This window comes from Rhopilema esculentum, chromosome 9 (assembly GCF_057945365.1).
Source record: "Rhopilema esculentum isolate cy_ngs chromosome 9, ASM5794536v1, whole genome shotgun sequence".
Classification (NCBI taxonomy): domain Eukaryota; kingdom Metazoa; phylum Cnidaria; class Scyphozoa; order Rhizostomeae; family Rhizostomatidae; genus Rhopilema; species Rhopilema esculentum.
In genome coordinates, this window is record NC_142823.1 from 2,504,311 (window position 1) to 2,531,208 (window position 26,898).

The following is a 26,898-nucleotide window of genomic DNA, read 5'->3' on the forward strand; positions in this document are numbered from 1 at the left end:
CCCCCCCAACTTTTTGCAATAAAGTTTATCCTAACGCAACTTTGAATAGTTTACACCTACGTAATAGGAGTTCTTCTTGACTGGAAGCCTTTTTTGTTCATTTTCTAGGTGTTTTATATTGTTTATGACATTATGTATGTATTTTTCTAACTTGGTTAGCTTCGTGTTTTATTACCCTCAAGCTAATTTGATCTGCTTTATAGCTATTGATATCTTCTCTGAGCCAGACTGTTTATAAAAATTAAGCAGAAATAAGCAAGTATTTTCTAAATGGGGCGTTTCCGGCGTTCTAGGGGGCGTGGCCTCAAAAAGTCTTCGGTCACACCTATTTCATCCCCTCCACTTTTGAGCGGTGCACGGTTCCTGATTTCTCTACGTATTCTAATGAATAAACATTTCTTTTTAGCTGATTATCAAATGCACATGCCGTATTTTCTCTAAAAAACGCCGCGGCGTTTATTGCAAAATCTAAATTTTGGATGCAGAATTCTATAGAGAGCGGCGCTTAACAGAGGGCGGCGTTCATTAGAGGGAGGCACTCATTAGAGGAAATACGGTAAGTAATTTCAGCATACTATTTACAATCAAATGAAAGATAGAAGAGGCAATGAAAACATCACCAGTCCAGCCACCAGCCATATATTATACGGTAGAAAATCAATGGTGTGTAGAGGCTGTCAATACACCAATTCGACTTACGGCCTCATTTTGAAAAATTCTTCGAATTCTTTTGTACAAAATTTTTGACCTCAGATTCGGATTGACAGCAATGATTTAAGTCTACTTGTGAGTTTTCATTATGATATTGCTCACGATATTGATTTTATGATGACATAAAGATAAAAACTTTATAAAAGATTTGACCGTGATTGGCAACTAGGGGGGTAAAGTTTCCCCCCTAAACGATTTTTGCGGTCAAATCCCTTACAGGTTTTCAAACTTAATTTCTCCGTAAAATCTAAAATACAAGCACAAACAATATGAAAAATGGTATCCCGCCTAAAATTGTGACGATAAAACCAAATCTGAGCTTAAAAAAGTCGTATATTCAAGTTTGGAGAAATTTCCAAAACGAGGTCGTAAGTCGAATTGGTGTATTATCTTGGGCAGGGGGCGGTGCTTTAAGAATTTCTTAGAGGGGGGTGTCAAGTGTCAGGTTGCCGCGCAGGCGACTTTCCAATTGAATGAAATAAAGACTACTTTGAGGTTGAAAATAGAAGGTATCTTCTCCCCCGTTCACTTTCTTTTGACATGGTGATTCTTGAGCAATTCTTCTACTGTTAGTGTAAACATTTATAATTTTTCATTTATTTCGAAAGTCAACTCGTTTTTTAAAACCTTAAACCTTCAGAGGCGGATCTAGGGGGGTGCTATGGGTGCTTGAGCACCGGTCAGAATTTTCGGAGATATAACATTCAATGCATTTTCTCTAATCTCTGAAAAAAGTTTTGAATCCTTTTAGATGATGTAAATGTATTTTCCAGTAAACATAATGTAACATACGGTCATGCGTTAGTTAGCATAACCTGTATCTGCTTTAAACTATAAATAGATAGAAATTTCATGTTGAGCTGCCCTGGAACCAATTTTTTTTACTTGTCCATCAAACCACACTCTCGGCCAATGAGCTACTTCAATTCTACGGGTGCTTGAGCACCCCTATCAATCAACCTCTAAGGTCAAAGTTGCAACTGAGCCAATCACATCACGCTCTGATATGTTTTTCCGCAATGTCGAGCACCCCTATCAATCAAAACAAGGCTTCAACCAATCCGTTTGCCAAATTTCGGCTCATCTGAGCACCCCTATCAATCATTTAATAAACACTGGTGCATACCGTCACTGAAACGAATAAACCTGTTCGTGTAGCAGCAATGGCGGACATAAAGTCGTTGCTGTTGCAGGTGTTCTCGATTATTGGTTGCCAGTCGACTGAAGAAATTGAAACGGAAAACGAGCTTTTGAGTATTCAGTCAATCGTGAGAGAGGTTTTTGATAAGAGCGTGGTGGATGGTGTCGTGACTTGTGGAAATACACAGATCGATGAGTTCGCTGAACTGCAAATGCCAAAGGTTCAAGTACTGTCCCGTGGAAGTTCTGACCTTCGGCCTTTCAGGTTGGTAGTTTCCTTTACCAGGCTTTAAATGCACAACGTTTTAACAGAATATTTCTTGGATTAATTCAACAAAAATATCGAATTTTACAGAGAAAAATGCGCACCCCCAAAAAAGTGGTGCCAAGGATTTTTGGTTGTTGGGGTGGTATGGTAATTACTACCAGAATGAATTCGATACCCATTTCTTGCCAAATGCAGATGACCCTAAAAACGTACTACTTCAACAAGGTACTTAGTAAAACAATCAATTTTTATCAACAAATTCTTACAAGTATTGAGTCATGGTAAATAGGCCTTCTCTATAGGGGTCATTTGGAATCGGCGTGATCGCTGCTGTTTCATGCGATACTTGCATCCGTTGTTGACAACTTGCTATTGATGGAAATTGTTTTGTCAATCAGTACGAGGTTAGTTATGAAAATCACGACTCGATAATATTTAAGTCAATTTTCGTATAGTAATGGTCAGTTAACGTATCAATGATTCATTTTGCTTTTTTTTGTTTGAAACATTTTAGCTGCCTTTTTACAAAAATGAACCAGCGCCTGAATATTGCAGAGCAATCAAATATTGACTAGCGACCTAAAATGTCATTCATTGATTAATGTGATGTACAAACTGCGAAGGTAGCAGTGTTATTTTTAACTAGCATTGCTAGAAAATAGGCTTCTTACAAAAGAGATAATTTTCTATATAGTTATGCTTTAATACCTGAATTTAAAAAAGATTAATTTATCAAGATGGGTGTTGCCTTCATTTAACCGTAAAGAAAAGTAGGGTGTGGCATTATTATGGCTATTAAGGCAACGCCCTTAAGCACCCCTCAGATTTTCCGCTGGATCCGCCTCTGAACCTTAAACCTTAAACTGTATATCCCAAACCTTAAAGCACCATGCTGAAAAATATCTTACCAATAGCAGTCTAAAGCAACATAAAGTTAAAAATTAAAGGCATTTCACACAAGTTACAGTGGCTTACAGCCACTCGACCGTCAGCGGTTTTCCCATCAAATTGCGCACAGAGAAAAACATGTGAACAACACAAAAATAAAACTGATTCGTACAAAATCCAAACGAGTTGCACAAAAAGAAAACATTTCACATCTTATACTGTCCAAGAAAGCAAACTCTTTGTATGAAAATTCAAATTCTTTTGACAAAAATAGATGACCCACCGAAGGTGTTCAGCAATTATTCGATACAATGTGCTCAGCAGCTGTTCGTTGTTTCATTTCAGGCTATCGTCATTTGCATTCATATTCAAATTGCTAACGCTACAGTTCTGGAAATATAACTCTGCTGATGCAAATTTAAATCCTTAAATCCTTAAGCAGATGGCACACACAATGAAACGCAACCATTTGCCTTGCTTTCTCATACAGGGTGTTCAGCAACTGTTTGCGCTTTTCCAGTTCAGGCTGTTGTCTACTGCATTTATTTTGCTAATGCTACATCAGGAAACATAAATATGTTTTAGTTGCATATGATATTTAACCTTGAAGCTAGGCCTTAATAACAGGCCTTGCCTTTGAGCACCGCCTTTTGTCTTGCGATACTTTTCTGGATCCACCCCTAGAGGCCCCAGCTTTGTTTTGACCCGGAGCACTTACGTTTTTATGGCTATGGTTCTTCTAGCCTGTGCTCCAGACCCCTAACTTCCTCTAGATCAAATCTAGATTCTAGATCAAAACAACTTCGCTACATTCTAGAAGACGAAGGACATATTCAGTACATCCAGTACTTGTGTCCCTGATTTTGGTAATTTAAGCGATCAAATTCAACAATACCATGAGTCCTGACAAAAATGATATTGTTCAGGAATTTTGGAATTTTGCAATCAATAGGGAAATCGCACCCCGCCTACTGAGTTGAAAGTTTAAGAGAGATCATGCCTAATCATTTGCGTATAAAGAACTGGGAAAAACAATTGCTCGTTACCTCTTCACTCTCCAACAGGGGGTGTGTAGACCGTCTCCGGGATACAGTGAGTTTGGTGGTAGCAGGATACGGCAGAAAATGCAACTTTTGTTGTATTAGCCAGATTGTTATATAAATGTATACTGGGGTCTTTCACAAGCACCTACTGCATATCACGTACTACACAACTGATACTCTAAACTACTTATATAAAGGGTTATAGATAGACAAAGGTTAGATAGAAAAAAATATCTGCGGGGGCTCTGTCAGCAGTTGCCAGGGATGCGAAATCTGCGTCTATGTAATGTAATAAATACGATGGGCCTAATGAACATAAATCATAGAATAATAAACGTGAAATCTGACTCTATAAGAGCCATTTTATACGTTGAGTCGTGCCGCGCCGCCGAGCCAAGCTATTTCTGCTTGATTTTGCACGACTCGACCTTGTAAAACCAAGAAGAACCATTCGCTTAGAGCTCCCCGCTCAGTACGGTACGACAAGGCCAAGTTCGACTTATAAAACCAAATACACATCACATCACTACATTAATGTGCACATCACTACATTAATACAGCATAATACAAAATCGTTGACTCCGACAACCACCATTTAAGTACGAAAGCCCTTTTTCTTAATGAAATATTTGTCTCGAGAAGAAGAGGAATAAATATGAAAGCAAGGAAAGCCGAAGATCCTGTCGCCGTTCGCTCCGAAACACAGGTTTGTTTTGAAAATGTACAAATTACTCAGTTGGAAGATTTAAGAATGTTTATAGAGTGCACAAAGTGACTGTCGCGTATATACTTGTTGTTCTCTGTGTGATGCGCAAGCGCTGGTAAAGATTCGTCATGGAACCGCGTGACCGCGTGATTTTTGAAAACATCCCTGTACATTAAAAAGGTATTGCAGACATGTGAAAACGGTTTCCTTAACGGACCATATCTTAATGAAGGAAGTATGTACATAGATGACTCTATAACACTAAAACAAGGGCCGCAGCGATGGATTGCGATCGTCAACTTTTTGAACTCTCATTGATTCACCTTGTTGGATAGCTGGTGTGAAATCTCAGTATGTTTACGCTTTCCGTGCGAAAGTAACACCGCAGAATTGTGTTGCATCTTCAAAGCAGTAAAACTTCACGAAGTCTCGTTCACCTTTCGTTTGGGCTCTCGCACGCCAAAGCATTTTTATTTTGGAGAAAAATACCCGCAAGACCCCTAACAATCTTATTATTCTAAAAAATCTCGTGTGTTGATCAAAAGAAGTGATACACCCTTCGGGTAACATCAGGCTTTCTTCATTAATGTTTCTAATGTTACGCACCTACAAAAAATTTAAATTAGCCCTTAAATAGAAGATACTCGTGGTCTTCTTGTAGCACTGAAGTACGAAATCGGGTCCAATATTAGATTAATTGATAAAAGAGACATTATAAATACGATAACTTTTCCATTGACGCTCTGGCAGGGCTCTCCAAAGTCATATATACAGCTGTAAATAACAAGCGGCAAGTTTAGTATGAAGTTGTAAACTGGGATTGCAAGACATACTTTCAATATCCTTTTATTAGCGTGATCCCTTCCTGTTTCCACTGATGTGACGTTCTGTCTGATTCCATTTTTTTCACGATTGACAGCAGCCACCCTTGAATTCAGCCTCAATTTGCTAATAATTTTGCAATAGAGGATACTAAGTACAATCAAGGCCACCAAACGGCTCACGGCAATTGTTATTGAAGCTAGTCTAGGTAAGCGGTAAAATGCACTCGGAAAGCCAGTCCCAAAGCCGATAATGAAAGAGAATAGGCATTCAATGATAATTCTTCTCACCATTTTTGATCTATTTGCTGTCCTGAATTCCAGTGGATGAACAACGGCACTGTATCTGTTATACGCCATTTCCACGTTTGCCAATTGTTGCAGCATCGACAAAGAGATTAAAAAAGAAACCAAAAACGGCTCCAAAAGTTTCAGCTCATTCTCGTAAGAAAAAATGTTTTTTGTTGCACCTCGTCCCATTAGTGCAATGGATATTGCAAGGTCTGTAAGTCCGAAGTAAGCAAAGACGATATTTATCGGGCGGTTGAAAGACTTTCTCTTGAAGACAAGGACAACCATGATAGTATTTAATAGAATTGCAATTGAACCAAGTGCTGCTGCTGGTAGTCTGCAAAGCTGAAAGTTTTGCATCATGATTCAGTCCAGTAGATGGTACCATATCATAGCAATCTAGTTTGTTACGACAGGTAACTGTAACTTGTAATGTCTGTCGCTTTGGGCTGACCAGAAAAGGATACTTTAGTTGTACGTAGGGTCACGTGAAGGTGGTCACGTGGCCATCATTATTGCAGATGGTTACAGTTTCAAATTCACGTCCTATGGGGAATAAATAAGAATCCAATGGCACACCGGATGGGACTGCTAAAAGTGAGGGGTAAAATAACTGGCCTTTACCTCATCAAACTCTTGGCTCTTCAACCAGTGTTGCCGTGAAGGGGGGAGTGGGGGGCTTAGCCCCTTGTTACAACTGTGAGAGATTTTAGGGAGGCTCATTTGGGCAAATTCTTAACTTGGAATGGCGAATTAACCCTTTAGCATGTCATTGGTTTTTCATGAATGAGCAACTTCTATAAGTCTTTTTGAGTCGGTGAATATTTTGAGTGAGTTCATATACACAACAGTGAATCTTTAATACCAAGGCAAGTATACAAGGTGGGGCCAAGTGTGTGATACTGGCTGTTGCTTCTACAGCACAGCCTCCCTTCTTAACTTTTTAGGACGGCCCCCTGCCTCCAACATGTATTCCCCCCCTTGGTTCACACCTTGATACGTTCTCCCAAGGTGACTGGATACACATATGATGAAGAAGTACAGGTAAAATTGTAAAGCCATAAATCCTAAAGCATAGGTTAAGTCACCATGAAGTTTGCAGAAAAAATATTGACAATTTTCTCGCCTTGCTTCATCAATCTGAAGGGCAACCATAGGGTTATTCGGGCAACACTTATTTCATCTAAAAGAAGAACAGCTTCACAAAGTAAAGGAACAATACCTGACTTGAGTACTTAATCTCTACTTAATCACCTATAGCCCCCTCACTATTTGCCGAAGTATGATATCCAGATCGTGGCATCAAATATAATGGTAGAAAACTACCATAAAATCTCCTCCAAGCACGCGAGTACAATTATCTTTCCATGTTGCTATTCCGTCTAAATGCTACATATCATTATATGAGACTTTCTTGAAGTCCGTCCGTAAACAGGAGTTTCATTTCAGTTTTATTCCTAAAGCCCCAGTTGCCTCCGTACATCATTATCCTTAATGTAAATGAAAATGCATTCCAATACCAATCAAATTGTTAGAAACTAGAAAAACTGCCCAAACTAAAACTGCTAACTTTTCTGTTCGCAAATGCTGCTACCCTTGCTCCTTTTGTTCTCCTTTTAGATTTCCCGTTTCTGAAATTTATGTTTTTCGAGAGAATAAATTTCGCGAATTTGGCTTTTTATCAAATTTTTAATATCTTCCCCAGGCCTCTAACTTGACAGCCTATATTTAGAACAAGGGGTCTGGAGCACAGGCTACTATGCCGATGCATGGTATGGCATTGCTCGATCAAAACAGACAAAGAAATAACAAGAGGAGGAAATTCAGTATTTGCTTAGCATGAAAATCGATTTTTCATCGTCAAAGTCTAGAAGCAGGCCAGCTTCTTACTATGCTGGGGGGCCCAATCGGAATCATTATTATGGACATTCGAACAATGCTAAATAGTGTAGAGAAAAGCAAGGCAGTAGAAAAAATAAAAGCCCCCCATTGATATGGTAATTATTGACTGATTGGTCGATTAAAGTGATGACTTGAATAATGAAAGAAAGATTTATTTTCTCGATGTATTTTTGTTTTATCTCTTGGTGAAAAAGTAAATTTTTAATTTTCATAGTCACTCGTTTCGCACGATTATTTCGCGAATTTTAAAAATCGCAGAAATAACTTTCACGAAATTTATTTTCTATGAAATTTCGCATGCATAAATTTTGTCGATTTTCACTCTTTAGAGACTTTCGTGGAAATTTTGCGAATTTTGGCCTAAATGCAAAAGTTTTTTTCCAGTATATTTTGAGAGGATCGAGGCAACTAATGAAAATCTCCTGGAGAGTGCAGGAGAAAATCTGTTCTGTGACAGCAAGAACAAATAAAAAACAAGTTATTGTGCTATTGCAGCCAATTTTACAAACACAAACACCTAAGTCTATGGTAAATCATATGTATATTCGACATAACTAAAAAACGTACATGAATAGAGAAGTAAAGAAGCTTTAACAAACGAGCTACTTGCATTGTGAACCATTCAATTGCTCCCAATCAATCAGTCTTTCGAATAAGAAAGGGGCTAACTCGAGGAGTCAGGTACTTCAAAATGGAGCTCTTCTTTAATGTATTCAAAATCTTCCTCTTTCAAATACTTTTTTGATCTTTCATCTATTTCTAGAAGACCTTTCCAGGCATAGGGATGTCTTCTTAAAATACAAATTCTTTTCGCACAATGAAATGCTTTCCGCGTCTTCTTAGTGGTTACACGCCCATTCCCAGCGCCCGTGGGGTAAAAATATCGTTCGTTGTGCGAAATCACCAGCATTTTGGGCCCGGTGAGTTTGTCGCTACAAGTAGAGCATTTTGTCTCGCGTTTCCCCCGTAGCACTTCAATTACAAAGGGCTCAAAATTAATCGAAATGGTTTCTCTGTTTCTTGACATCCCAATCTGACTCATCTGAAACGGCCCCTGTAACATAAAGGGTATTATCATCTTGTTTCTTTATGAAAATTAATTACCAATTCTGAAGGTTTTATGAGCTACGCATGCGTATAAATAAGACCTGAAAAAAATACTTTGTCAAAAGTGCTCATCAGTGTTTATAAATATACCAAAAATGTTAGTGCTATTTGCAGCAACTTTAGGGTTGGAAATTTTGTGAAACAGAGACTAGTATCATTTCACTATTATAGTTTCATGAAAGATAAAGTTCAACGTTCGGAAAAACTTTAACAAAATATTTCAAAATAATGAAAAATAATTTAAAATATTTTTAGTTTGTCACAGAATCTTCTTTAAGATATTATTATTTCATATCTCTATTATCGATATACATTATATATCAAAATATTAAAAAACAAACATCTTTATAAAAAATAATATGGTGAAATACATCCGCACAACAGTTTTATGTCGGGCAATTTTAACTTTATTTTGCATGAACAAATCTTCAGTGAAGACCAATGGTGCAGTGGACGGGGTCTCAGGGGGCCCAGCCCCCTTGTTAAAATTCAGGGAGATTTTTGCGCTCAGCCCCAACCCTTTAACAAGCGAGCTCAAACTTAGTTGGACGAATTCTGTGTTGGTAACCCTTTAGTATCCTATAGATTCCTCATAAATGAGCAACTTATAATCAGTCATTTTGTGTCATCTTGAACGATTTCTACAAACAACGTAGGGTCTTAAACACGAATTCAAGTATATTGGGTGTGGTACGGATGTGGTCATGGGTGTGGCCTTTTGAATTTGCCTACAGCACAGCCCCCCTTCCTAACTTTTTAGGACGGCACCCTTGGTAATGACACTGTAATAATAATAATAACAATAATTGAATCTAAGTCTCCATTTCGGAGCAGTTACCCAACTACTGGGTATCACAAGCTGGTGCTATACTTTTAGCCAATCTCTTTATTTCTATTTCATCCATTGGTAAGAAATTTTTGAAGGGTGTTGTTGATATTTTTTAGAATTTTTGAATTATTTGTAACTAAACAGGCCTAATATCTTTACTCTCATTCTCTGTCCTCACTAGTTGGTTGTTCAAGTGTTTGATTCTTAACTTTAAAACACTTTCCCTCAAATTGTCCTCTTTTTTGATAGCTTCACTTAGTTTCTGTTTTAACTCTCTTTTCTTCTTTATCAGTTCCCTACATGCCCTCATTGCAGCATGGTGCTTATTTCTGTTGTACCTTTTCTTAAAGCATTTTGCCATAATTTCATATATTTTCCTTTTCCACTGTTTATATAGTACATTTACTGGTTTGTTTTGATCCCAAACATTTTCTATTTTGTTAATTTTCACTTGTCTATCAAATTCCTTAAGTGAGTCACTTGATAAGACCCAGTGCCCTTGTTCCTTTTTAGGATTTTGGTTATAGACACCCTTTTGCCTGAAGTTAAAGTCAAGCACCATTGTATTATGATTGGATTCTTTCACACTATATTTCCCCACTCTTTCTAGAACATATCTCCTTTCTTCATCAATAATCATTCTATCAAATTTATCAAAGCCTTTTTGATTAACCAATGCACAATCGAGTATCGTCTTCTTATCTACATTACACTTGTCAGTAGTTCATATCCTTGTCCTTGCCATTTATCACTGTGAATGCTACCAAGAACATCAGTCTATTCAAGAGAAAAATACCTAGACGATCATTTCACTCTTTTTAAAAGAATTCCAGAAATCATAAGAATTTCCAAGCTTCATAATTCTTGAGAAATTTCCGTTTTCAGTCTGAAATATCTTCTTAAAGCATTCCTATTTACTTTAAAACTTAGCATAGTTTTAAGGAAATAAAGAAAACTTTTATGTCATTACAAGAAACTGGTTGAATAAAAACAAATCTAAGCAATTGAAAAATTAGAATGTTTCAATAGCTACAACGCGCTAAGCAACAATAAAATCTTTTTATGTATGCGAGCTGTGTCTGAATAAAATTCTTACTATCTTTTTAAAAATTTGATTGGGCGTCAGCAAAACAGATCGCGTTGCTAGACAAATAAAAAATAAAGGAAAGCTATCACACAAAAAAGACATTCTCACCTCTTTGTTTGGTTTAATGCAATCACAGAAGTATTTGGGGGCGTCATAAACATGCTCCAGATAAGAGACATATCCGCAACACAGGCTCAAATCATTGTACCAGCTATTTTGTACCAGCCATTGCACCAAGCGTTTGAAATGCACAACTTTACTAAACAGTAGAAAGGCATTATCGAAATATCTTCTACAAGGTTTGGATTAAATTGCATAAATTGCTCAAAATAGGTTCTATCGAGAGAGGTGCATGAAATATGTCAGGCTGAAGAATCTAATCATCTTTCCTTTGCACAATAGGCCTTTAAGAATGAGCTAGCTTCTCTTTTTGAATTCTACAAGTAGGATTTTGACAAACAATTGTGATGCTTATACGAGAAGACCGATCGCTAATTTAGGCAAAGTCCATGGATGTAGCTGTAGCTCTAAAGCAATTCAACAAAACACCAAAGGGGCAGAGAATGTTGTGTTCTGAAATTTATTGAATTGCCTCTAGTGCTGGCAAATTTGAGAACAACCAAAAGAATTGAAAATCACTTGATGGCCTTCCAAAAAACAAGGTGATTAATGACACAAGGTGATTAAGTAGGTAAGACTTAATTGCTGTGGCAAATTAAAATTGTCTCGTCCAATCAGAGAATAGCATTCACATCCGATAATCCGCTTCAATATGCTGTAACCAGCATTTAGCAGCGGGAAGGGGTCAGCGGAACCCAGATCCAGTAATGTCCTAAAATCTCGTTTTCATACATTATCATTATGGACGTTAGTACGATCACAGATTTCTATTCTATGGTATGATGTCTTTATTTTCTAATTTAAGAATAACAACTTCTTGCTTTGGGCCAATTTGAAGGGAATCTAAGCATAATGAATTTAAACCGACGCACTTTTACTTAACTGATTGCCTGCCTTCAAAGCAATCTGAATCTGATGTTATTGGGAAACGTGAACACTTAACGCTAAATATTTTCACTGAAATTAATTACGCTTATATGCCCGCTATTGGAGAACTATCCAATGTAACGAATCAACCAGTTACATTTCAACTTTGGTTGATGGGACGCCATCTTTTGTTTTGTGAAATGAACCTAAGCAAAATGTTACGGAACATTCTATTCATACCTGCTGGCGAATTCCTTTGATTCATTTGCCAGAGCTTTGTTGCTAAGCAGCAGGGATGATTCCGATCACATTTTCAAACAGGCCGTTAGAATATGGCTTTTTTGCACATAGCCTGCGAATTCTTATTGTGCTGTGTCCTAAATATATTATAATCTCATTCATTTCACTCGCTTCACCTGCAACAAGTGCTCATTTTCCAAAAGAAATGAACAAAAAAGCAGCTGTACATTTGGGTCAAAGAGACGGGGGGAGTCATTCAAGAAGTACTTTATCAATGTAGAATCGTCTTCATATCAAACACTTCAGTCTTCTACCAAAAAATGTTTATGCTACCGAAAAAAGCGTAATGCGTTGATCATTATTAAGAATTTAACAGTCTCGTTGATGTTGCTTTTCATGTGCTGTCTATCAATTGTCCGTTTTGTCGCCCATCCTTTTGAATGCATAGTCGTATTTTTTGCATCTGTCGATAGAGAGCTCCCCGTCCACGACCTAAATGCTAATTGACCGTTCAACATCTGCCTAGTTTAAAGTTTGGGAAAAATTCTCGAAATATCACTACTTCATCTGCAAAGTATGGAAGTTCGAGACAAGAAATCCAAAATCGCAAAAAGAAACTAAACTGTACAGATCTCTTTCATGGCTTGGCTGCCGACCTCTGGAAACGCATGGCTATCGAACTCTGAGTATCCAACGCAATAGAGAAATTGATTGCCATTTGACAACGTGACCATAGGTGGGTAGCAAAACATCCTAAAACATTCCATTGCTTCTTGTTTATATTCATACGCAACATCAATAAGGGCAATTCTTATATGCTCTTTTCTACTGTTCATATAACATTAATATTTCGCAGTTACAACAAAGAGAATTTATTAGGCATGGCTATGATTTCAAAATCGTTGATAAAATGGCGCTATTGCCAACAACTCATAGTTACCATGATCACCAAATACTGCCCACATCAAAGCGAATCCGTAAAAAACCTTTAACGTATTTTGGTTTCGAGATAAATCTAAAAAAAATCCCTAGAAATTGTATTGCATTAAACCAATATCGTACGCTGGCCAGACTGGAATGGCCGCGTATGGCGCCACAGGTCTTCGGCGGACAGGGCATTATCGCCGCCGGCTTATTTCTTCTATTTGGACGAGTACTTGGAGCCGAGTTAGCACACTTCAATTTTGGCATTAAAAATATCTGCTAAAAACTATATCATCTCAGGAGGGGTGGGAGGGGGTACCTTTCATGCGTTTACAACACCAGTTCATTTAGAGCCAAGCTGGCAATTTTCTCTCGGTGAGGTGAGCACTATCCGTCCATTTCCTTGGTACATATCTTTGGCTACCCTGGGTACCAGAGACACAAAATTTCAAGCGCTTAATCAGAGAACACGGGCTCCTCCGCTTCTCCACTAATATCTTCTAATTTCCACGCTCACAATTTTGTGGCTCTGTTACCCAAGGTAATCTTTGGCGTACTATTTTTTTCGATTCCAGTATGCCTGTTTAGAAAGAGTGATCAACCCCCTCCTTTCTTGACTGTCTAAGAATATCTTTGAATTTTCTTTAATCAGTATAGCAATTCAGTTAAATCTAATGATATAAGTATGGAATGTCAAGTGACATGGAAGAGTTTAATTTCGAGTAGTTGCGTAACAGTCGATCGCCAATATCAGTAACTTGTCTCTAATGAAATTTTCTTTCTAAATTTTACAGTCCAACAGCAAAGCTACCCTGCATTTATGAACATTTGCCTGTTTAATCGAATCTTATCCTTGAATAAGTAAAGAGCTTTCTGCCTTTCCATTGATATGCTAAAAAACATAACCTTACAATTATCCAAAAATTTATTACTATTTCGTTAGAAAAATAGCACAAACAAATATTTGCCTGCTTGTTTGAGGATCCTATCGATCCATAAATATCAGCTGCCATAAATGGGAGTGCGTTCGAAATCAAGCCCCTGCAGAAAGGTTTTGCGCATGTTCTTTTCCACCCGTATGAGTAACTATGGCAACTTCATAAGGAAATTTGCGTCTTGAATAAAAATAATGATTTTCTATAATAGCCGGGTACTGAACTCAGTTAAGGGAGAGCAATTTTGTTATAAAATTTTTCGATTGCACCATGGCTCTTCTCTATAACGGACACATCCAAACAACGAACACTTTCTGACAACAGACGCCTTCCTGCTACGGGAACTTCCCTAATACGGACACCTCCAAATAACGGACAGCTTTTTTCAATGACCACTACCCTTAAACAACACGTCTGTATTACGGGCACCTCTCTATAACGGACACCTCCATACAACATAACACCTCTGTACAGCGGGAACCTCCATACAACGGACACCTCCCTTAACCGGACACCTCTCTAAAACGGACACTTACTTAGAATGGACATCTCTCTATAACGGACACCTTCCAATAACGGACACCTTCCAATAACGAACATCTCCCCATAACGGACAGTTCCCAATAACGGACAACTATTTTCAAAAGGCACCATCCTACAACAAACACCCTCCTACAACGGACACCCCCCCCCCCTAATTGGTCTAAATGCTTTCAGCAGGTCCTTCACTTAACACTAATTATATCGTCCTGCCTGTATCTCTTTTTCCTCTTCTAAACTCTCATAACTGAAATAATTAAATTTTACAAAAATAGCATTACGTTTTGATATCAGCCTAAAGAAGAGGGGTTTCGTAGCAGAAAATGTTTGCTTTCGATACAACAAATCCGATTGGAAATGCAGGGGCAAATATTCTCTTTAGAGAGAGCAGATAGCTAACAGAAAACCGCGAGCCTAAACATTTAGATTAAAACCAGTTGCTGCTTCTGAGTGCTGAGTGCTCATTTAAAAAAACAATTACGTAAAGCCTTACGCCAGATGGTCACTAGATTAAATACGTATTTGGTTTTCATCCAACAATCCCAACAGGACAGACGTGTTTGGATACTATTCCTGGGTTAAACATAGATAAAACCTGCTCTCCTAGAATAACGACATAACTTCAAGCCGTATGCAAAATGCTTACACAATTTGCTTGATATAAACAAATGTTTTTACTATTATTTGAAACAGATTTTCAATAAACAATTGACTAACATGTGAGGAGTCGTTTTTATTTCACGTGTTAACCGCCAAACAGACAAGCCATTAATCCCTCTCAAAAGACTGGAAAGGACAGTCACTTGAGCGTTGTTTGAAAAATCAACTGTTTTCAATAAAAATACCTACACAGCACCTGTCTCCCCTAAAACGATTTTGATGGTAGAGTTAAATATTACAGATATCAGAAATGAATCCATTGCACCGAACCGAACCTTTAAACTTCGCATACAACAACGCTCTTCGATGGGGGGAGAGGGAAATGCAGTAAATAGTAAAAAATTTAGTGTAGCATACCAAGACCTTGGCAGGCATTGCTTGTGAAACCATGCATGAAAGACAGGTAAGAAACAAGAGCCTAGAAAACTGTTTATCTTTCCTTTAGATAATATCCTTATCTGAAAACCATAATTAGGAAAACAACGAAAGAAGACTACAAAATTTACTGCAATTATACTGGTGAGTAAAAAAAGGTCGCTCATATCTATTTGTGAAAACAACCCAAAATGTTTTGCTATTTGTTTTTAGGCCCATCTGAAATCCCTGGAGAACGCAATTGTAAGCCTGGAACATGCCGAAGACGCTGCGGGGCCTCTTTTGCGAATTCGCCATTCTTGTATTCCTGAATCTGCTGGACCTTGGAACCGACATTGCGGTGTACTCAGAGGCACAGATATCACGTGACCGATACAAAGCACTCATCAAGAAGGATGGCTACCTTTCTAATTACACAAAAGGATACCAATTCTGCACCAATTCTGCATGGGACAAACGAGATTACCAAGATAAAATCGATAGCTTCGGGCGTGTTGTTGATACCTATCTGTTCTTTCTGTTCCTGTCTGCAGCGATACTCGTCTGTTACATAGTCGCCTTCGTTTGGTTTATCATCAAGTGCAAAAACGAGCAGCATTATCTTATTGAGAATCCAGAAAAGCTGGCAGATATCAAGTTCACATTCGGAGCCCTGCTGAGCTTTGCCTTAAACGTCCCCGGTGCCTCAATTGCTGTTTACCTTTATTCCGAAAGATGGGGCGCCATGGGCTTCTTGTGCTGGGAATGTGCCCAAGACCCGACATGCAACGACAAGCGAGTATTCGCAAAGCGCACATACGTCGTTATTGCCGCGCTTGCGTTCAATTTTCTTGGCCTAACGATCATCAGCTTGTGGAAAGGCATTACAACGTTTTACAGATGGAGCAAAACAGACAAGGTCGATTGCTGGCCCGTACGTGGCTGCGTGTCGTTATTCGTCGGCTGCATCTACACCGTCATCATGCTGACGCCATCTTTAGGTGTCTTCAAATACAAGTTCTTCATGATGCCGTCACAGAAAGGAAATGTCTTCGCAGAGTTCACAGATAGCCTGTTTATGATTGGTTTGCTTGGCTGGGTGATCCTGATGGTAGTTGGCTGTTGTTTTCCATTGCTCAGAATGATCCGCATTGGACCAATTAATAACCCGGACCGAAAAGGCTATGGTGGCATACCTTTATAGGTTACTCGGGCCTTTTGCAACTGTTGTGAGTTGTGCTGGTTACTTTATAGTATACACAGGTATGAACATTTAGCTGGAACAAGATATATACTTGGTAGACAAATTAGAACAGTAATACAAAATTAGGCACGACAACTAGCAGGAATTAGCTAAGGTTTGCTCAATTCTTAACGCTGTCAAACTCGGTATTTCTGTTCCTTACTTTTTAGCAGAAGATTTAACCTAAATCAGCTAGCATGGAATTCAGTTACAGGCCTCTCTTACTCCGATAACTAGCTGTAGAAAGAGCAGTCAAGACCACTTACAGAGGGGCAGAGGAGACAATCGCCTGCGTCCCACTGCCAAAAGTGGAGCCATAAAAATGCTAAGAGAATTCTCCTACGACCATTTCATCTGGGGTCGAATATTTTAGCGCAATACACGAACTCTTCTCATTTTCCCTTTTCAAGCCCCATGCATGCACAGGCGGTCCAAAAGATATTTATTCATAGGCTGTCCAAAAACGCAAGTTGTGCCAAAACTGCCCCAGAGCCAACCGTGGCTCTCAGCGCGCCGTGGTTTAATGCAGTAAAAAGAACACGATGGGTCTGCGCAAAAAATAATTGAAAATAGAACGAGAAAGCGGAAAATTAACATCTAAAGTACAATTGGTTCAACAGCCTTCAGAGTATAAACATCTGATAATTTCAAAAGTTATCAAAAAAATACAAAATATTGCAAGAAGTCGAAAATTGGCCACTTTTAAACATTAACTAAAAGACTTACCAACGAAACACAAACCTCCAGCCACTAGGACTTTTGTATCCATGCTTTTTAGAACGTGTTACCGTGCTTGCGAAGACAATCATAAACGAATCACTGTCACCTTCTGTTTCTGCTGACAATGAGCTCTCAAGCGGAGTTGTTGAGACTTTCTAAGAAGTAACTTCAAACCTTCGTCGTTGTGTGAATTCCTCTGCAAATTACGATAGAATGAAAAGAAATTCCCCCGCATCGGTAACGCAATAATTGTTTTTTTTTCAAATTTCGCTGAAAAAAGTAAAAAGGAATTATCTTCATTTACCGTGAGTTATTTATTGAATCATTTATTATATGTATTGTGCATTATAATTTATTTATTCATATTTCAAGACCTACCAAAGAAAGGCTGTTTACGTTTGTTTATAGTTTGACTGTAAAGGATAGCAATCGAGTACTTGAAGGCAGAGTGACTGGCTTCAGAGGTGTACGAGCAGTTGTGCAAAGACACGACAGCTTCCAGACTGGTGTATTTGTTGTATTGAATTTGTCTCTACCTAGCATCCGAGGATAGTTTTTGGACAACGAAAACCTATGCTTATTGAGCAGTGTCCTGGTCCTTCCACTCAATGTGACCACACCTCGTAATTCCTATGCCTGAAATTGCAAAGAGCTGGTGACCCTCCTCACTCTAGGTGAAGGTCATGTCAGGGGATCGAGCCCCATACCCTTAGATCTGAAAGTTCGCGATGCTAATCAATGAGCCATCTTGAAATTTGCATTAACGAATAGGCATCCGGGCCTGCGTCAGGCATTTCACCTTTGGAGTGATGCCCGAAAGTGGGATGATGGTAGTTTTGGCCAAAAAGGCATTTACCATGTAGGAAATTTAAGGCATTCCTACTACTGAAATCAGATTGTAGCATAGGAGACCTTAATGGAGTCATCAACATACAGTGATGTCATCAATGTATAAACAAGCAGTTTCAAGGCCCATTTCCACTTCGTTCGGATTTCGGATTTCGGATTTCGGATTTCGGATTTCGGATTTCGGATTTCGGATTTCGGATTTTGGATTTCGCATCCAATCTCCGATTTCCAAACGACGAACGTTTTTTCGATTCCAATCCACACTTCCACAACATTCGGACGAATCTTTTGTAAAGGATTCCAAAAATTGACAATTTTGGTGCTCTTTTCAATTGTTGTTTATCGAAATCGAAAATGGCTGCTTTTAATCGACGAAGATTGTTGATTTTGATGCTGATGAGAAGAAGACAGCTGAGAAGAAAAGACAAATACCGTAAGAGATTTTGGTTACGACTAATCCTTCAACAGAGGAAACAACAAGGAGAGTATTTCAACTTGGTGAGAAAAATGCAATTGGCAGATCACGAGAGTTTTTTTAAATATTTCCATATGTCTCCACGCTTGTTTGAGAATTTGCTGCGTTTGGTTGCTCCTATGATCTTGAAGTCTGATCAAAAGAGAGAAGACGCCATCTTTGAATCTGTGTGCACAGAAGTGGTGGTCGTCTAGAAATGCAGTGTTCTGATTGGCTAGCGATATCCGGCACCTTTCTGTTCGCAATGCGAATTCGGATGAAAACAAAACGCGTCAAATTCGGATGCGAACGTTCGGATGTGATTTGCAAACGTTCGGATGCGAACTGCAGACAATGAGTTCGCATCTGAAATCCGAACGAAGTGGAAATGGGCCTTCAGAATTCCAGCACTGTTCGGAGAGATAGCGTGAGATATGGGTGGTAATCTAATGATTAACAGCCTACCTGTACACAAATATATAGATGATATTCCAGGGAAGCAAATAGCATTGCCGATATTGATTATCCAAGAGCAAAAGGGCGCTGATTTCACTAAGTAGAAAATTGTATTAAATGGATAAGGTTTTCTTATCAGGCCCACAGAAGATCTTTTCGCCAAAAAATAAAACAAAAGGATGATGACGTCAATATTATCAAAACCATTGATTATACAAATTATGCGGCTAGACTATTTAGATTCTGAATCTCTCATTATACAGACGTTAAAAACTGACTGCGATAAAATCATAAAAGGCAAATCACTTAAAAATCCTAAGTAAAAGCGTCTTTAAGAAAACTTCCAGATAAACATATTACTATTTCAAGCATAAATTAAATGATCACAATAATTTACATTTTCATTGCTAGAAACTTTCTTCTTTATGACGCATGCGCCTGTATCTGAATCATTCTCTCGTAACCTGAAAATGGCAAAATCGTGAACTTCCGTTTATAAGCGCATGCGCTTTGCAGCGGGGTAATAGGGTAAGTAAGCCCAATGCACGCTTGATATTTTCTTTGCTAAACACATGCCCACCTTGTTTAATATTCCAGAACCTGAAGACCAATCGCACGAGAGAAAATTCTTTGTCTCGCTTCACGCTTCAAAGTGTACGCTTCAAAAAATCGTTGCTTGATTGATGATGAAAATTGTGCTGAAATACCTATAGAGCGCCTTATAAAGCTTGGAACGAAATACCTATAGAATTAAGGGAGATCCCTCGCTCAAATAAAATAGAAGGCGTGTACCACAAATAAAAAGGGAGTGGTCCCAGCCTCAGCCCCTGCTATAGAATTAAGGGAGATCCCCTCGTTCAAATAAAATAGAAGGCGTGTACCACAAATAAAAAGGGAGTGGTCCCAGCCTCAGCCCCTGCTATAGAATTAAGGGAGATCACCTCGTTCAAATAAAATAGAAGGCGTGTACCACAAATAAAAAGGGAGTGGTCCCAGCCTCAGCCCCTGCTATAGAATTAAGGGAGATCCCCTCGTTCTATCAGTTGAAACGAAAATTAAAAACACATTTACAGGGCTCGCTAAACCAGAAATAAAACACGACTCCCAGGAAGATCAGACGTCTGCTTGAATTCAATTATAATCTCAACCTAATTTTTAAATGGATTATCAGCTTGTTACTTATTCAAAAGTTTTACTTAAATTTCTGATGGGATTATCGTGTAGAAATATGAATGTAAAAAAAGGAGCAGGCTTCGTAAGATTCTATTGGGGCTCTGGCCTCCCCCAGCACCCTTGTCCGCTTATGGCTGCAAATCTAGTACCTGATAATCCATTCATAAAACTCTAATTGATTACTTCATACAGCAAATTCTCTAAAACAATAAAGGCAGGAGCAGTCTCTAATCTCTATAGCACGGAGTTTCGTTCTCGATTGTCCTTTTCAAGGCATTGAAGTGGTTATCTGCGTAGTGGCGAGCGTTCTCTTTCAAAAATTGCTTGTTCTGTTCCACGAGTTTATCGGGAATCAGAGACAGATCCTTTCCAGTTGACATGGCCAATACCTAAAGACAAACAGAATTGGATCCGTACATACCATAGCAAAACTGTCGATCGCCCCACACAGCAAACCAACCCACTGCTAGAAAGAATCGAAACCCGTCAATTTGTTTGAAGGGTTTCGTTTCGATCGATTCAAGAAAATGTAGTGCGATCTGCAACAATAAAGGAGTGAGAACCGAGCGTTTTGGACCATTGGAAGTCTGCACTTGGATTTTATAAATTTTCTCACATAGGAATATCCAATGCAGGGTTCAGAGTGGAAATGTTAATGACATCGAGTCATGGTAAATAGGCCTTCTCGATAAAGGGTCGTTGTTTTTGTCGTGATCAATGTGGTTTCATGTGATATCTTAGCAGTATGAAACAATAATGTAAACACTTGGGAAACCTCACTGCCTCTGGAAACGATTTGCTTCGGTGAACAGGTAACGCTACTTCGACGAACAAAGAGCGCCAAAAGCGATCGTCACATACACTCTTTTTTTATAAGAACCAGTAAATTTAAGTTCAGGCTGACTATTCTTAATTTTTCGAAAATCTGAGGCTGGATTGTTCTTAATTTTTTCTTAAATTAAGAGGGTGTAAGCAGTGCTATTGCTAGCTTTTTTGCTCTAGGGAGGTGTTCAGGCCTCATTTGCCAACAAAGTGAGTGAGACAGCCTTAATTTGCTGACAAATTTGAATATTGACCGAGAAAGCTAAAAACCACACATCGCTAAAAATCCTTGATTTTGAGAAAAAACATTGTTCAAAATTGAATTTTGCAGAAGCTCAGCCTCAGCTTGTTCTTAATTTGTTCTTAACTTTTGACCAGTTTTGAGGCTCGTGTTCTTATAAAATTGTTCTTATAAAAAGAGTGTAGTAAACTTGAATTAATTGTTTAAAAAGATTTCCCTTCCAGGGCTTCCAGCAAAACTGGAGTTTTAAGTCCAGTGTTTGTTTCAACCCACTAGTCTATAAGAAACGGATCCAATTATGTGAATTAGGTGGAGGTCAAAGGCAACTGAAACGAAATTAACTGGCTGCTAACAATGAGCCTTTGTGCGCGTGGCAAATCATTCAAGGGACTATCCAAACAATGGCGGGAAACTTCCACGGATCGACCAAAATCGATTATAGACTGACTGAAAATGCATTTTGGGATGCCTGCCGAGCGCAAAGGCTCATTGTTGGCAATGAATCTTTAAGTAAGGCTGCCTCTCTTCTAGATAATATTCCACCAATTGAGTTTCCAAACTGTTGACTTCTACCCTCCCCCCACCCCACCCCCCCAAAGAAAGTGAAATGGGTTAACCTCTTTGATTAGCAAAAAAACTTCGACTTCATGTCTCGCTAAAGTTTCCTTTATAAAAGTTTTGAGTTATTCAAAATTCAAGCTCGAAGATGCCGTGGTACTCAAATACATACCTGAACTTGTGCTGCCCTTTCAAGGTAGTACATATGATCAACTGCTTCTGACACCGTTCTACCAAGAACAAGGACACCATGATTACCCATCATCATCACTGTCTTATCTTTGAGAACTTTCCCAAGTCGAAACCCTTCATCTAAGCTGGTAGCAACTCCGTCATAGCCATTATCATAGCAGATTTCCCCATAAAACCTGGTTGAGTTCTGGTGAGTCATTTCTAGTTTCTGATCTTTGATGCAGGTCAGGGCAGTGGCATAAGGAACATGTGAATGCAGTACGCATGTGATTCCACTCTCAGCACGTGTTTGGTGTATTCCATTATGGATACACATGGCCGAAATATCAGGTTGGCCACAACCTTCCTCCACTACTACAGGGTTTTTAGGCTCCTTCAGGCTTACCCCAATGAGTGAGGAAGCAGTTACCTCTGTCCAATAAAGACCATATGGGATTATGAGCATCACTTTGCCAGAGCCGTCTTTGGCAGGGCAAGAGAGTGACAAATGGTTGCACGTGCCTTCACTGAATCCAAGGTTATAAAGAATTCTGTAACACGCTGCTAGATCGCACCTTGCTTCATAATTTGCTTTTGCAGGATCTTGCGAGTGAGCTTTTGCATCATGTGCCTGCAATCAAATCTATCTATGAGCTCAATTCATCTGGCAATCTAAGAAAACTGTTGCTTAGGAATAAGGAAAATTTCCCATGCCTACTCTGATGGCTTAACCTTGGTTTTATTTATGAATATCAGTACCAAAAAACCACCTGAGTTGGGGTTAAAATGTTATGGTCATAGATATTCTAACCCCAACATGGTTGGTCATTTTGAGGCAGACTACATATAATTGTGACCAGCATATAATTTAGCATGAGGCCACTCTTATATTTTTGTATATGACTAAATTTCTTTTTTTGACCCCCCTTCCTATATATTTAGTCAACTTGAAGTGTGGGACATATGGACATGTTGGATTGAAATGTATTGAAATGAATTTTCTATTGAGAGAAATCCAGACTGATGTTTCCCAAATAATTGAAATATGCTAGTCTATACATCAATGGCTTTACTGAGCAGCATAGATCATTTCAAAATATCAAATGAAAATACTGAGATATCAGATTACTCCAGGGCCATTCTGTGATAATCTTTAGAATGTGGCCCTGGAAAACTTCCCTGGAGATGACGCCCAGACCTCCTTTATCCTCCTTAACATGATATTTTATGATCCACCCCTGAAAATATGTGGATTGCCTGCTATTTCCATTCCACTTGAAAAAAAGTTTTTTAAACACTTTTCATGACAAAGCTTTTAAAATCAGGGGGTGGGGTAGCATCTGGAAAAAACTCAATCTGCTACACATAACCAAAGTGGTGCATATTTTCTATCTTGGTTAATCCTTTTCCATTGCTCTTACAAAGACCAGATTTCCACTTTGATTAACAACATTATTTTGACAGCAACTTGTGACAATCACATGGTTCTAATGCTGACCAGCACAAGCTAAAGTTGTTCAATGAAAGCTAAAACTGCCAATTCATTAGTGAGTCCCTATAAGGGGGATAACATTATTTCATATTTCATGATGATATCTTGCAATTATTTCATATTTCAAAATTACCAAAGCAAAGCATTTCGAAACTGTCAAACATCATTCCTGAAACTAAAATAGAAATTTTTAAGGAGGTGTCAGGACAAGTTGGACCAACTCACATACAAAATGGACAGAGTCTTAAAAACCAATCTTTGCAGCTAAAAATATTGAAATTGTATAAAGAAAAGCCAAAGGGCCCTGCACTTGGGTAAAAATGGGGAATTAATTCTCTTTGGAACTGTGGAGATCATTTGGTACTTTTGAGAGGAACCTAAGGGCACCAGATGAAATATTTACCTTTGTTTGGTTCAACTTGTTCGTTGGGAACAACTAAACAAATTCGAAACACTCATGTACCAAAACTAACAGTCAAAACTATTAGTCTCTTGTGTAGAGGGTACCACCTGAAGGGGCCAGCAGACACGGGTGGCACCAGCCCCAAAAAGACAGGGTAGACAATGAAAGGGAGGAGCTGATAAATTGGTGCAACTTTATTATCCTTGCTGCCTAAAAAATGTTTGGGTGCAAGTTTTAAACTTAATCATTGCTAAAATCATTTAACAAGGGAGGATGGTAATAACCACACTCTAAGAGCCAACTGTTTAGCATAATAAGCTGTGTTCTATAGATAATCTTCATTTTAGTTTCTCAGTCCAGCCCATGTCACCTCCCCTGCACAGACATGCCCAGGAGACACACTGTGCTAGAAGGATTTTTGAATTTTGGGGCATCTTCTTTGGCTCTGCTGACCGCCTAGAGTCCTAATGACCAGAAAGCTCAGTTGTTTAATAGATTCTTCATACTATAGTCATACTGTTGTTTCCAGTCTTAGGTGGGTTAAATAGCAAGAAATAATGCTAAAATAAAGTTAATGCGATACTAAAACTAAGTCAATTCAACTCTTACAATGTTCTCAAGAAGAAATCAAAATAAATACTGCAGATTGATTACATGTTTCTACAGAATAGATATTTTATAGACAGGGAATTTTGCATAACCACCTAACAACCAGCCTAACCAAAATTTTTAAGGTTTAAACCATTTAGCCTTGGGAACCTTCTCGTATTTTCAAGACGAGAATAACTTCCCGGGAACATGTTAGCCCCAAATAAAAAAAATTTGAAGAATGAACAATATTTTTTTAAAGATTATTATCAGCAAATTAATCCTGAGACTTGATAAAACTGTGGTTTAATGGTCTTAGCAAGAATTCAAAGTATGTATATGTGGAACAATTACATAATGGGGGGAACATCCCATTTAGAAATATAGGGGAACACCCCATTTAGCTGTCGCAGCAACACATGAATTTTTTTAGAGAAAACGTAAGCATATTACAATTTGAAGCACCGTACAATTTCTTGTCGTTAGCGTGGCTAATTTGAGAAATACCCTACTACTGCGTGGCCCACACTACTGCGTGGGCCACTACTCCTTGGCGTGGGCCACAGACATAATAAGTTCGTGGTTCACCGTTGATAGAAAGAACACCAACTTACCTGGCTTGCAAGGGTGCGAACTGAGGCAGCAATTGTTTGGCTGGATATAGAACGCCTTGCCGTTAGAATAATTTTCTGAGACAACGCCCTTGAAGCTCGACATATTGCAGACACGGACATCCTCCTGTTCAAGACACTTTCGCAAAACTGGCCCTTGTCACTGGATTTTCGCAAATGTCCCTTTCTATTCTGTGGTCACATGACATGGTAATCGATATCAATCTCGTTTTCGACATTTGAGTTTGAATAGATGTCTAAATCAGTGGTCTAACTGGGCATAATTGCCCATTGAGCTGGTGAGGCAAAATCACTCATGCGGTAAAAGGGCAAAAAGACGATTCCGCATAAGGGCTCAGTACGGGAAATTCCGAAGCTGGCAAACGTAACCAAAAATTTTAGAAAATCTATTAGATTTAGGAAGGTAACATATATTCTGTCAGCTTACCGTATGCATTTAGAAGGTTTTATTGATACATCTAGCGACTTCGTCGCTTATATATCATTGTTTTACTTGGACGAACGACAAGATGGCTTTAATTTTCAGTGTTATTTTAGACTACAAAACTGCAAAGTCCAACCAAGGCTTGGACTGGGAAACAATACAAGCCTTTTCTGTGGTCGTCTTTTCTTCAGAATTTGACAACGTAGTTACGCCACAATCAAAGCCTCGATTACCTCCAACTGCCATACAAAAGACCTCTTTGTGAATCCGTGACAAAATCGTCTCGGATATGTGTTTACACTGTCCCGTTCAAAAACGGAACCGTGACAGTCAAAATTCGTTCGCTTTCAAAGCAGGGTCCAAACTGTTCCGGATAGCAGAGCAAAATCGTCACGGTTCCACAGTGCTAGTGTAAATGGAAGGGCGAACCGCGACAGTTTTGTAACGGTTCCAAACTTGCACGGGACAGTGTAAACGGGGTCTAAGTGTCTCTCGATTAAAATTTCCATTAAAACTGATGCAAATTCCAATCTGGAAATGCATTTGCATACAAGAACATATTTTCACACACCACAAAAGAATAAAATAAAATACATAATTTAGATGCAATAAGCAGAAAAGGGCGAAAACACACCAACCATTAGAAAGTTGAGGACATTTTGCAACCAAAGTTTGAAGAATCCAGGAAAATGTACACGTTTTCCCCATTAAGGATAGGAAATGATACGTCCAAAAGCTGTTTTGTTAGGCAATGGAAATCACTGAACAAAACCTTCAAAATTTTCCATTTGACTTTAAATTGACTTTCCCAAAAGAGGAAGCCACTCAATGCAATGCTATTATAAACAGGGTTGCCAACTTGGCTTTTTTTAAGCCAAATATGTCAATTTTGGCTCTTTTAAATGCTGTTTGGATTTGGAAAAAAAGTTTGCCTTTTTGGCTTAATTTTGACTTTTTTTATGTCCAAGAAAACAATTTTCAATATTCTCAATATTTTCAATATTCTCAATATTTTCAATATTCTCAATATTTTCAATATTCTCAATATTTTCAATATTCTCAATATTTTCAATATTCTCAATATTTTCAATATTCTCAATATTTTCAATATTCTCAATATTTTCAATATTCTCAATATTTTCAATATTCTCAATATTTTCAATATTCTCAATATTTTCAATATTCTCAATATTTTCAATATTCTCAATATTTTCAATATTCTCAATATTTTCAATATTT

General features: G+C 38.4%; 3 protein-coding genes across 5 annotated transcripts in view; 1 reads left to right on the forward strand and 2 right to left on the reverse strand.

The window, feature by feature from the left end:
* Positions 1 to 19,144, reverse strand: LOC148959535 (uncharacterized). The gene is made up of 4 exons (XM_089110063.1): positions 17,403 to 19,144; positions 10,902 to 11,052; positions 2,970 to 8,824; positions 1 to 1,345 (listed from the first exon to the last, which is right to left on the reverse strand). The coding sequence occupies exons 1-3, from the start codon at positions 17,483 to 17,485 to the stop codon at positions 8,435 to 8,437; spliced, it is 624 nt and encodes a 207-aa protein (XP_088966189.1). The 5' UTR covers positions 17,486 to 19,144; the 3' UTR covers positions 1 to 1,345; positions 2,970 to 8,434.
* LOC135688882 (uncharacterized) lies at positions 12,570 to 19,553 on the forward strand. The gene is made up of 2 exons (XM_089110059.1): positions 12,570 to 12,756; positions 15,668 to 19,553. The coding sequence occupies exon 2, from the start codon at positions 15,711 to 15,713 to the stop codon at positions 16,635 to 16,637; it is 927 nt and encodes a 308-aa protein (XP_088966185.1). The 5' UTR covers positions 12,570 to 12,756; positions 15,668 to 15,710; the 3' UTR covers positions 16,638 to 19,553.
* The window catches only part of LOC135688883 (uncharacterized), a 9,285-nt gene continuing 1,721 nt past the window's right edge, over positions 19,335 to 26,898 (reverse strand). The window contains exons 1-3 of one of the 3 annotated variants that reach the window (XM_089110062.1): positions 25,663 to 25,808; positions 22,122 to 22,751; positions 19,335 to 20,717 (exon numbers count right to left, since the gene is read on the reverse strand). In XM_089110062.1, the coding sequence (XP_088966188.1) occupies positions 20,556 to 20,717; positions 22,122 to 22,751; positions 25,663 to 25,671 (801 nt within the window). In that variant the 5' untranslated portion in view covers positions 25,672 to 25,808 and the 3' untranslated portion in view covers positions 19,335 to 20,555. Of the gene's footprint in view, positions 20,718 to 22,121; positions 22,752 to 25,217; positions 25,584 to 25,662; positions 25,809 to 26,898 lie in introns of those variants that run through there. The other 2 variants (XM_089110060.1, XM_089110061.1) reach the window with 2 other exon arrangements.